The sequence below is a fragment of the Crocuta crocuta genome, unplaced genomic scaffold (assembly GCF_008692635.1).
Source record: "Crocuta crocuta isolate KB4526 unplaced genomic scaffold, BGI_CrCroc_1.0 scaffold131, whole genome shotgun sequence".
Taxonomy (NCBI): Eukaryota; Metazoa; Chordata; class Mammalia; order Carnivora; family Hyaenidae; genus Crocuta; species Crocuta crocuta.
In genome coordinates, this window is record NW_027528977.1 from 4,742,931 (window position 1) to 4,755,792 (window position 12,862).

General features: G+C 39.8%; 1 protein-coding gene across 1 annotated transcript in view; it reads right to left on the reverse strand.

Annotated features, from left to right (window-relative positions):
* Positions 1-8: 8 nt before the first annotated feature.
* The window catches only part of FBXL17 (F-box and leucine rich repeat protein 17), a gene marked incomplete at its 5' end in the record, with an annotated part of 495,107 nt that continues 482,253 nt past the window's right edge, over positions 9-12,862 (reverse strand). Inside the window, one exon of the mRNA XM_077757341.1 lies at positions 9-2,427. Within this exon, the coding sequence (XP_077613467.1) occupies positions 2,287-2,427 (141 nt within the window). The remainder of the gene's footprint in view (positions 2,428-12,862) is intronic.

The window sequence follows — 12,862 nt, forward strand, 5'->3', positions numbered from 1 at the left end:
CTCAAGCTAAAGCATGTTATAGTGCTGTATTTTAGATTTAAACAATGCAACATTAAAAAAAAATCAATTTTACACTTCTGAAACCATTTGACAACCAAACTGTAACACTCTAAAGATTACAACATTGAACTGAAATGGCATCATCCATATCATCAATGGCTCTCCCTTCTTTTGTTTTTTTCTTTAACTATTTAAAATATAGTGTGACATATAAAAATTAAACTTTTGCTTATTCACTCAAGCTACTATTACTATACATACTGTCTTATAAATTAGTTTTGGATTAAAAACCAGTTAAAATATTGTGAATTAAAATATTTTTCAGTGGTGGGGAAATGAATAGGAAAACGATATTATTTGATGTGCAAGAAGAATTCTTTTATTAATAATAGTTTTTTTCTTACACAAATTGTATTCCTTTTAAATTAGTAACCTATCTAGTGATGGAAAAATAACCTTGGTGGTTACTAAGTAGATTTTCTTAACTGATTGGGATTAAAAGCAAAAAAAAATGCCACGTCAGAAACATTTTGACATAATCAATTGTAAAAATTGATTACAAAAAAAGGAGTTTACAAAAAAAAAAAGGAGTCTTTATAAATAAGTGAATGGTATTTGAATGTAAAGCTATATTTTGTTTCTTGCAGCTGGTATCATTTTAGCCATATTGGGACTTACAGAAAGTGAAACTCATACCTTAGTATATCTGTTAAAGACCAAAAAATTAGTTATGTCCACACTGGGGAAGAATAAATAGCAAACTCACAAGTCAGGGTTTTGTATCTAGCTTTACTGTGAAAGATAATCACTCTTTAGCTTAAAAAGGCTCCCTGCGGTCTTGATTATAAATCTCGACACAGGAAAGTTTACTTGAGCCTGAGTCCCTACTATGAATTAATTGTAAAGATGTGTGAAATCAAAACACATATTCATTTACTTATATTGTCTTAACTGAAAGCTGGCAATCTTTAAACAAATAAATGTTTATTTCTGACAAGTGTAAACAGAATCTTAATGAAAAGATTTTCTAATTTTTCCTCTTAACTCATACATTAACCAGCAATAGATCTTTGCATTAGCACAAGAACTATTCAAAAATAACATGCATATATCCATAAAACCTGTTCTAAAGCTCAAAGCAAAGCAAAGAAAAAAAAAAAGAAAAAAAAGCAATAGGAAGATTGTCTACTTATATCTCATTCATTAATCTTCTACCATGTGACTACCTCCAAATTTCAGAAATATAGGTTCATAATTACCAAAATTAACAAAAATAATTAAATGATCTGTAGGGTTGTTTTTAAATAAATGCACACTATTAAATTACGTTGGTGCCTTTAATGTGGAGAACGCTAAGGTCAGCTCCAAATATCATTAAAATATATCTGGACCAGTTACAATCCATGAAATAGAAGCAAACACAACGTTAACATATAACTTCACTGAAATATTCAGGACTCAACAGAACACATTTGCAAAATAATGAATAATTAACTTTTGTGAGCTGGCCAGGGGAGTTCAGATTGTTGCCTCCACATAAAAACTTCACAGAAGGCTTTATTCTTTCTAGTCGCTACATCACCTCCAGAGAGCAAGGTGGCCATCTGTGGATACAGTGAGTTAGGCAGAGCCACAGTGGGTGACATGCTCCTTCGGTGACCTGGAGGAAGGCCCCTCTGTCAGAAAACGGTCTAGAAAGAAACTGCCCTGGAGTCGTGTACACATGCACATGTGCATGTCTATGAGGGAGTGTGAGAAACTCTGTGTGTGTGTGTGTGTGTGTGTGTGTGTGTGTGTGTGTGTGTTTGAGATTTTGCACGGTACTGGTTTCCTGGTTTCCAATTAGTGCAACATCACTTCCGGGCTGGTGATCATCAGAAGTGCACGCTTCTATCCCATCAAAAGACAAGGCAGTTGCATTGATTTGGGGGCATCTTCAAGAGGCAGTAGTTAGAAGCTCAAAATAATAGACTGATGTTTTTTGGTTCTACAGGAAGAAAACATTTTTTAGGGAAATAAGTCTTTGAACTTAAAAACTAAAAGGTCTGTGGCTTTTGAAATCTTTAATTTTTAAGAAAAAAAAAATACCCCACCCAGCTCACCTGGGAACAAATAGCAATTGCGCTTATGCTATGCAGTATGCAAACAAGACACAAATATACACATTCGGGTACACCCGTACACGTGGAACAGTTAAAACCCTTCCAAGGGATCGCCTGTCCCAGATCTCCTACTCCCGTCTGCCCTGCTGACTGATGCCTGCAGACCTACGCGTGAGCAGGAGTGTTAGGAGGAGGCGGCAGACATGTTGGGGGTCCAGCCCATCTGATAGGCTCTTTCCAAGGTCCTCTTGCAGTCCTGCAGCACGGTGCTGAAGGTGATGTGGGGGTACTGCTGCACCAGCTGCTCCACCGTCACTTCGTTCACCTGCAACCAAAGAAGAGGTGTCGTCAAGCATGGGGCAGGCTGAGATCACCCGCTGTCCGTGTCCTCTGATGTGCTAATGGTGGCAACAGGAACCCTCACCTCACTCCTCCTCAGCAGTGTGAGCAAGTGTTCGGAAAGAAGCGAGGCGGCCCTTTTTGTCTGACCTTCCCGATTTCCTAAGTACTACATTCACCCTCGGGGATTTTTTTTAAAAAGACATAGGATATCAAGAAATCAAATGTGTTTTCTAGAAGCATAAATGATAGTGACTTGTCGAGATCTTAACAATGCCCACTGAAAAGCTAGCGCCCGGGAGGAGAGGCAGCAGGAAGATAGCATTCTAACGTGCATTTAGCTTCATCATCAACCTGACAGCTTTTTTCAGGCGACACTGTAGAGTGGTAGAGAGGATCTGCAGGATTCTAGATAGAAGTAAGTGTAGGGAAAAATGTTTATTTTTCTTCCCTTTAAATGTTAAGGCATTGCAAACTTCAAGTCCCTTTGTGAAAAGGGCTGAAATGTGAGGAATCAATAATTAAAACATACATGGCTGGCAGGTCAGGGATGGCCCCAATAGACCTTAACCATCAAAGATACCACCTTGATTCTTGATTAGACAAGGCAATCAGACAGGCCTAATTAAAACTAACACCTTTACAATTGCTGTGCTGTGAAGGGATTAATTTGTCAATTATTTTTAAGCTGATTGCAGTTCATATCACAGAAGTAGACAGCTTCCTTCATCCTTTAGATAAATAAATGATTAACCTAAGAACCACAACTTTTAGGTAGCTTTATTTAAAATCTTTATTGAACACTTGGGCATTTTCAAATACATCAATATTTCATTTATACTGAGTAAGCTGGTTTGAAAGAAGGTGCTTATGATACATAATTTCGTGCTCCCTCTCCATGTCTGTCTATTCTTGAAAAAGATCAGGACCACCAGGAAATACCTAAAACAACATCAAACCCTTGCTGTTTGCTTTGAAAGCCTGCTTAGAAGTATGATGATCATGACACCCAGTCATCTACACTTTTCTGAAGTAACATGATGTTTTATGGGTGATTTGGAGAACTGGTATATATAATCTTTTTTTTTTTTTTTTTTTAAATTGAGACCTAATATTTCAACACTGCATTGATGATACTTAATCTGTCAGAACACCTCTCTATTCAAGACTTCCTTGTACTTAACTCAACTTGCATTCCAAATTCAACCAAACCATGTGGTTAATTCTTTTTGTGCTAGTTATGACATATAACATTGTTTTCAAAAGCAAGAAGAAAATCATTTAAAATAAGAATGAAAAACTGATATACAAATTAGATTGAGAATATGAATTGATGGCCTTAAGAGGATTTTAAAACAGTGTTTTCAAATTTTTAATTTAAATTTATGATCTAAGTCTTGCTTGGGTTGAGGCAGCCTAAAACAGTACACTTAGAAGGTCATGCACCATCTGGCTCTGCCTATCTTGGTAGCATATTTTTGATACTCCAGTCACCTATCTTAATTCCAGATGATCAAACTGTCCCAAGTTCTTTCTGGCCTCAGGGTCTTTGCACATGTTATTCTCTTAACCTGGAATACTTTTTAACCACTTCCCTCTAGAAACTTTCTCTTCATGCCTACCTCCTACTTATTCTTGACATGATAACTTCAATGTCATTTCCCCAATGTCATTTCACTGACCTATCCTTGGTCTCCCCACCTCATATTAGGTAAGGCTTCTAGGTTGTTTACTCTTCCAACATTGTGCACTTTGTCTCCGTAACACTTATAAAGTTAGCTTATAAGTGTTATATTACTTAATTTAATGTCTGTTTCTCCTGCCCCAGTGTGCCATCCACAAGAGCAATGATCATTTTTCTATCCACAAGTCAGGCCTAGTTATTAGTGAATGAATGATTAAAAAAAAAACCCCACCAAATGGCAAATAAAAAATGGAAACTCAAGAGCAAGGCAAAACCAGGCATTAACATACAGTCACACAGACCAACAATTCTCTGAGGAACTCCTATTTGGCTAAGGAATTTTCTCCTTCGAGGAGCCTTCCCTAAGCAAGCCTATCTCCCAGAGAGGATGGGGTAGGTACCCCCTTCTTTGTGCACCTGCGGTGGGCACCCTGCATGCTTTTTTTTCTTTTATTTAAGCACTCTCACTCTTTACTTGCCTATTGCTTCCCCCTGGGCAAGAAGAACCCCCAGGGACCAGAGACTGTCTTTTACCTTTAAGGCTATCAAGCTGTGTGCAACATAGAGAGAAACATGGCAACTGTGGTTCATGCCATGGACTTGAGAGTCAACCAGAAACAGGTCTGAACCCTGGTTTCACTTTATTTAAGATTTAGCTTCCTCCACTATACATACAGGATAAAAGTACTTAAAAGTCATAGGATTATTGTAAGGATTAAGTGTAATGATAAGCTCAGTACTGTGACTGACTTAAAAAGGTCCCCAAATGGTAGCTCTTATTATTAGTGCAGGCACTTGGTAAATGGTTATTGGGTGCACAAGTTAACTAATAATATGTATGGTGACCAATTCTCTGTATTGGTCAATTTCTGAGATGTTTCAGAAGTGAACCTTGGTAACATAATTTGTAATGTTCCAAATAAAATAATCACAGGGCGAGAAGTAAGCTTTAAAACATACTTCATATACAGGAAGAAGTCTATTCTACCTTATTGTTCTCTGAAGGTGATTCTAGAACTTTCCTTAATGAAAGAGTCCAGGTTTTAAATGTCCACTTTCAGAATATCCTCCCTTTTCTTTACCTGATGTTCCCCACTGTGCTTTTTAGGTTACCTTCCTCCCTTCTGTCATAAACAACCCCATAAGGATGCAGGTCTCATTAAGAAAGAACTGAAGTCATTTGGTCAGACAGGATGCCAAGAAAACCTACACTGCATGGCAAGGGGAGAAAGTCCACGCCACTCCGTATTCAAGGAAAGCGTGATAGAAAACCAAGAAGAGATTTAATCCCACTATAAAGACGGGGACTGTCTTCTGCGCTGTCTCTTTTCTGATCTACACATGGGCTTGTACAAAGTCCAGTACCTAGGAATTGACAGGCAATCTGTTTTGGATGTTCAATTTTTAAATGCAGAAAATATCTCTATGTAGTTAACTGTTTTTTGCAGGAAGATAGATGCAATTTACCTTAAGCAAACTTGATATATGAAGATAAATTTATGAAGTATATAAATTAGGGTATAATTATTCACTTTGGTAAAGCTTTCCATGGTCAGGTTAATTTCTTTTCTCTGCTCTCCCAATATTGTATATATCCTTTGATTTATGAAAATTCAATTTACCTATTCCGGTTGCCTAAAGTGAGGTATACCTATAGCTGAGGATATAGAATATGTTAGGTCTCTGGCTTTCAAAAGTTATGGGCAAGAATAGACAATAACTTGGTTTTGTATGGCTGTGTGAAACCAGCAATCCTCTGTGGATATAATATGTCTTCTAAGTAATCTTTTTGCTAACTGTGCTCTAGAAATTTTAGAAGACAAAGCAGAGAAGGAATTGCAAATATTCCATTTTAGAGCTTTGCTGGGTAGCAGCTATTCAGGGGAAATACATGTGTTCCCAATAGGGAAGGTTCTATCTTTTACTTACAGTGTCTCCTGGCGATCCAGTATGACAAATTTTATACTAAAGTTATTTTCATTTACTCCTCAGAAGTACAAATTATGCTCACCTCTTTGTATAGAATCCATAAGCACTTTGGTGCCTCAGAGAAAAAGTTCAGTGTTAGACACCAGGAGGGTCCAAAGCATTTTAAATTGTTACGCCTACATACACGTTTCTGCAGACATTTTGTCATGCACAACTCCACTTGCTAGAATGAAAAGAACCATTCTCTGTTCCAACTCATAAAATGTGTGTAATATAAAAAAGGAACATAAATGAATTTTTTTTACATTTCTCCATGATCCCTCGTTTTCTGTATTCAATTTCTTTTCCTCTTGCTGAAAACTATCAATGGCAACTGCTATATTACACCTGAGATTTGAAAACTGCAGCCTATCTTCCTAAATAAATATGCAGAGGTGTCATTTGAAGAAATTACTGTGATTAAAGGGAAAAAAGTGTGTACCACATGCTTTTTTTTAAATATAAGAAAGATTGGATTTTATAGTTCTCTCCAAAGGCTGCATAACCATAATTTACATTTTCAAAATTATTATAACTCTTTCCAAGGTAGTAGCAATTTGTCTGTTATTTTAATCTATTTTGAGTTAACATCTATTAGCACTTTTTGAAAAAGTGAGGTAAATTGCTATGCTAATTAAGGTAAATCACACCATAGTTCCTTTCTATTCCTGCTACTACTATGGAAGGGTGAGGAGAGAACCTTCGGTGTTTCTGAGATTCAGTTTAGCCAATTTCTCTAGACCATCACACCCATCTTTTCACCTCCTTATCAACACTTTCCCCAGAAAGTTTCAGCTAAGTGAAAGCTCAAGTCTGAAGTATCTCCCCAATGATACCTCTGTTCAAAAAAATACGATTTCTGATAAAATTTGCAGAAGAAACCGTTTATGTGAATTGATTCTTATTTCCTCTTTGTCTCATGTTTTAAAATAGGACACGTTTCTTGTGAGGGGGGACATATTTGATACCTGAGTGTATTAAACTCACATTCATGAATATAATAAACCACTTAAAATCATTTTTTAAAAAATCACTTTTTTTAAATGGAGAATATTTCCCTGCAAAACGTGACCACTTCTGAAAATACCAGTAACAATAAAATGCATTACTAGACTGTGTTTCTTAACAGCAAAGAGAATTTGAGTCATCTCTTTGTTTTCAGTCCTACGCACACTGCCTGGCATATTCTTGCCCCATTAGATTATGAGCTCACAAGACAGGAGTTTTTTGTTGGTTTTGTTCACTGCCAAATCCCTGGCACCTACAGAATGCCTAGCACCTAGTAACTAGTCAATAAATATTTGCCAGCTAAATTAATGTAGTACTTGTTCAATGAACAGGTACCGAGTAAGCACAAAAGCACCAACTGCAACAGAAAGAGTGAACATAACCTCACCTCGTTCCCAGACTGTTCCTGCTACAGGGGAAGCAGTGGCTAAAGCCTTGCCCTTACGGCAGCTCCAAGCTCCTTTCATCGTTTGAAGTTCATACCCAAGGTGATTCTTTGTGCTACTCTCCTTTCCAACCGGGCGCCTCTTTCCAAATAACACCTTTCCTCAGGTTTCCAATAATTTTAACTCGTGCTGGTGGTTCAGTAATTTCTGCTGGGTCATGCTGCTGTCGGGCAGTACTAAGGAAAAGGCTGGGCCATACTGGAGTTAAATGGGGACAGCCTTCCTTCCTGGAGATCAGTGACACACTACACTGATGGATAACACTGAGAAACACGTTAATGGTCACTAGATATGAGCCGGTTTCCAAAACGTTGCAAAACCCCACATGGTTCCGAAGACTTAACACTTCTGTTTACAGCATCAGCACTCCACTCAGGGCGGCAGGCCCAGAAGGGCCCCACAGAGGATTCTGAGATTTTGCGACATTTAAGGTCCCTTCTCATGTCACAGTTATCTGGAGGCAGAAGGGGAACCGTGGGCAGATCCTCTGACTCAAAATAATGCTACCTCCTCTAATTTCTTGGGCTTCAGGAATTGTACCTGCCTTTACTGCTCTCTGGGGGCAAATGGAAATCCGAGGAACTTTCTGTTGCTGTTGTTGGTGTTGTCGTCACAGTGACATATGGCATTTGTTGTTCCAGATCGCATGAACATAATACTGCAACTCACAGTACAGTCTCAGACAAGGAAGGCTTCTTCAAACCAAACTGTCCTATGCCCCCCACTGAGAAACACTGTACTCATCAGAATAAGACACTCACGTGGTAGGGGACAAATCATACACATTTTCTTCTCTTCAGCATGGTTTACTTTGGCAAAAAGTTGAACATGATTTGTTAATTCTTCGTCCTAATGGCCAATAAAGGCAAAACAAAAGTATGCCTCCATTCTAGCAAGAAGGGAATAGGAAAAATATTCAGGGAGCAGCTACTATTTTCCAGGCATATACACATTTATACTCCTTATTACAGATGAACTGTGGCTCAGAGAGAATTAGTATTTCACACAGGGTCACGCAGTTTGTAAATGGAAGCCGGGATTTGAATCCAGGACCCAAAACAGAAGTGATCTCTGCACTGTGCCACTTTGCCTTGGCACACAGGTAACGGTGAGATGCAGGAAGCACCAGACTGTGGCCTAGCTCATCACCTGCTCATTAAACTGTTCACTGACATTCCTTTTCTATCGACAGTACAAGAAATGATTTCGATTTACATATAAATACATTTCAAAGTCCTTTACAATGTCTTCAAAATGGTTGCTCTGTGGGAATGTAAATTATAATAGATCTCACTTGGCTTGGGGAATATTCCATTGTGGAGTTGTGGTTGCATGAGACTCTGAAACAGGATAGAAATGTGATGAAGCTGCAGGACAAACAAGGGAACTTCTGGCAGAGCAACTGGCCCATGACATAAACAGACATTGTTTTTTCTCCAGACTCCCACCCATCAAAACGTTTTTCTGTGTCCCAGATAGAGGTAGAGTGGCCAACTTGACATATATGGTTCTAGTCCTCTTGAGCAGGGAAAATGGACAAGTATACCAGCAACAGCAAAGCCTGAAGACTGATTTCTAGGGGCCGTGCAGGTTGCTGTGGACAGAGGCACATGACCTTCTCCAGGAGAGCTGGAAAAGGTTTTCCAAAAGAAGGGATATTTAACTGAACTTCCGGACAAGGAGACATCAGCCTGTGTACACATGTGCTAAACATACACATATTATTCAGGGAAGAAAGGAAACCCACTCAGGAGCCAGAATAAAATGCCAGTTTGTCCCTTACTTTGTAAGCTGTGTAAGGCATGTTTCTCCAGCTCATCTAGCAAAATCAAGTGTATAACTACAGTAGTTCTTGCTTCACACAGCTCTGTTCTGAGGAAAGGGGGGGTGAAGAAAATGAATCCCCTATCTGTAGGTGGGAAAAGTGAAGAACCCACAGTATACCTGTGAAGGGGCTGCAAATAGCACACTCAACTCCTCTCTCCTAATTCAGGGCTCTTGCCCTCACACTGGTCTGTCATTCTTCACAGACTCCCTGGGCAATGTCACTCACTGCTAACAGCCCCAGAGGCTGACTCCTGGCGGCCCAGAGGCAGAGTGTTGTCTGTGGGGCAATACACCTCCAGAATCTGCTTCTCTCTGAGTTTCTTGTCTCTCTGGAAAACTGTACTGGCTATCAGTGGAACCTGGCATTCATAAGGTGTAGCAAAAGTCAGCATGGACAATGCATATTCATGAGGCGCAACTACTCTTTAAGCAAGTGTCCACTGGCCCCAAGATGGGCACATATTAAAATGGATAAGGGTAACGTGAATTCTAGTGATACGTCAAGTTTGCATGTAAATGAGATGAGTCATCCAAGTGCAGTTTAAAATATTTTAAATAGGACAGTAAGGAAAGAATAAAACAGCAGATGATACACTGATTTTCCCAGGACCCTGCACAGCCAACAACCTGCACCAGGCTCTCTTTGGGGATTCTATTTCCTTCCCTTTGCAGCGGTACTTCTCACATCCTTGCTTGGGTGACATACCATGTCCTGCCAATGTTTCCCTACGTTAGAACAGGGACGTCCAGGACACGAAAAATTTGGAGCCACCTTGACATTCTCTCACTTCACCTCTTTCTCTTCAGCAGCAAGGCTAAGCTTTCCAGAAGTCTGGAGGAGGATACAGCAGTAGCTCGGTATGCATGAACAGGCTGCGGGCAGAGCCCACAATGCAGAGAAAGGGTATTTCCCAGACTGGTGAGAACTGTGAAAATGATTCTAGGTGTGAGCCAAAGCACCTGCTCTTTGTCTCCACTTGACAGTCAACTTCGCATTCCTTTCCTCCCTCTGCCTTTCTTAGTCAAGCCAAGGCTCTTCTCCATGAACCCCACAGCAACTCAGGCATAACAAATGTTTGATACATGTTTACTGACATGGGATGAATAAAACCGTGTCTGCAAACAAGAACACACATAAGAATACAGCGGATCTCAGCACAATTGTTCACCCAATCACTTGGGGATCTTTTAAAAACCCCAATGCCAAGGTCATATCACAGACTAACTGTACCTGTATCTTGAGCGGGTGGGACCCAGGCATCAGTGAAGTCTCCCCCTCCCCCAGGACATTCCAATGTGCAGCTCGGGTTGAGATCTATTGGTCTAAAGCTTTCAACGGTAAAGCTCCCAGAGGGCGCTGGTGATTTCTGCTCCAGGGAATCTGAAGGCAAAGTCTAAACTAAGATTATTTGAAGACAACACATATGCACTTGCCTCCCAGGCTGCCCTCTATGTGAAATTGAGTCCAGGGTTCTGGAGAAAAGAAACTATTGCTCCTATAGCTTATTGGCCCATCTTTTACAAATACTCATCCCTACCTGAAACAAAAGGTATATTCTTTGAATGTGGTAAAAACAGACTGGTTTCCTCTCCTTCAGCATTGGTCTTGGATCTCTAGTTGGGCACGGCCCGTCTTTCTAACAGCTAATGGAAGGGAAGATTACCCTAACCCCAGCTGTCACATGGATGGATGTAGTGCTTCCTCAAGGGACCACCCATGAGGTGGAAGGACAAGGCACGCATGACTAATGTAATTAATGTAATTTTAAGAAGAAAAACTGATCATCTTATTGGAGACTAAAAGCCACCTGCTAACTATGGGAGTCAGCTGACTATAGGCCACCCACAATGCACTATGTTTCACGCATGAACCTCCTACTACTAGCCTGAGGCCTTCAAGAATAGATTTCTTTATGGAGAGAGGTAAGAAATATTACTCTTGAGTGGCAAAAAACTCATCTAAAAGTCCCAAAGCATGGAAAGAGACAGATACTGAAAATGCAGGCTCATAAATTCAGTCAACTTTGTCAAATGCAGTCATTCCATTTCAGAATCTGCAATGATTGGAAGTGCTATGCTCTGTCAATATCACAACAGGGCTGGCTTCATGCTGTCTTTTTTCATGAGATGTGGGTTGCCTGTTAACACTAGCATTGCTTTCTATTCACTTGAATTAGCACAGTGAGGAAGAGCAAAGAACCTGGGAGGATGAGGATCACAGAAAGGCCTGCAGTGTTAAGTGAGAATCAGGTGTCGCCAACCTGAAGCCTCTAATTAGAGATTAGTGTGACAACAAGCAGACTGTCAGAGAGAGAGAGAGAGAGAGAAATTAGTGACATTTTCATTCCCTGCTTCTCCAAGCAATCCTCCACCAAGAAGGATGTTTCAAGTCAAGTGTAAGCTCTATCCAGAGCCTTACGTAGGCCACTCTGAGTCCACTGACCGCTGGCCATGGAATTGACCTAGTGCAAACATGCATATATTTTTTGGTGTAGACCTGCATGTGCAGTACAGATGAGAACCAAAGCGGACCTGTGTGGGACATCAACATGGAGAAAGCCACTTGGCAAGTCGTCTGCAATGCTCTAAATGGTTCAGCAAAAGAGTGCCTATTTGAGAAAAACTGGGCCCTAATAAGATAATTAATGTAGTTACTAACCGAGCGGTAAGTACAACGTATTTATAGAACACATCTGGGTGTTTCTAAATTAAACTCGCAAAGTTACACTGAAAAACACAATCGAGAAAGAAAGCTCTCAGAGCTAAAAATGTCCTTTCTTTTATGCTTAATGGTTTTCTTGATCTCAGTTTTTATTTTCTTACATAAAGCCTGGGGCAGTGGCAGTTGCCAGTGGACACCTGATGAAAAAATGTCTCTCTAAAATGGCAGTTGCCATCAGGTAGAATGTATGGATTTGACCTGTTTCCTAAAACGATTTTATTACCAGCAAAAATTTATTCTGCATAAAGGTGATCTGTAAATCTGTAGATTAAGAAACCTGAAAACAAGTGATATTTCTGGTTTTCAGAAGAGAGACTCTACATAAATCAGAGCATCCAGGGTTAGGCTCAGAAGGCTGCCGAGTCCAATCACACAGCAGATGCCTGAACTCTGTCTGTGACTATCCTGAACCTCAGAGGCTTTCAGCTACACTCAGAATCCCCCAGCTACAGGAAACTGGTGTTAAATCCAAGGTGTTACCTTACTTATTTCCCTCTGTCTAGATACTTCTTTTAATCTATAAAATTATTAGGAGGATGTGGGATCTAATGTTTTTAAACATTGTTTGCTTTTAGCTGTATAATACTTCTGCAAACCAAAATAATAAATTAATACACAACCAAATAAGCAAACTAAACAAATAAAGCAATAAAAGTGGCGTTGCTCTGGCTGAAGTCAGTTAGATGGTAAGGACCTGCCCTTATCCTGCCCTCTTAGCTGCTCTGTCATTCCCAGAGACTCTGAGGAACCTCCTCAGAACCTTGGA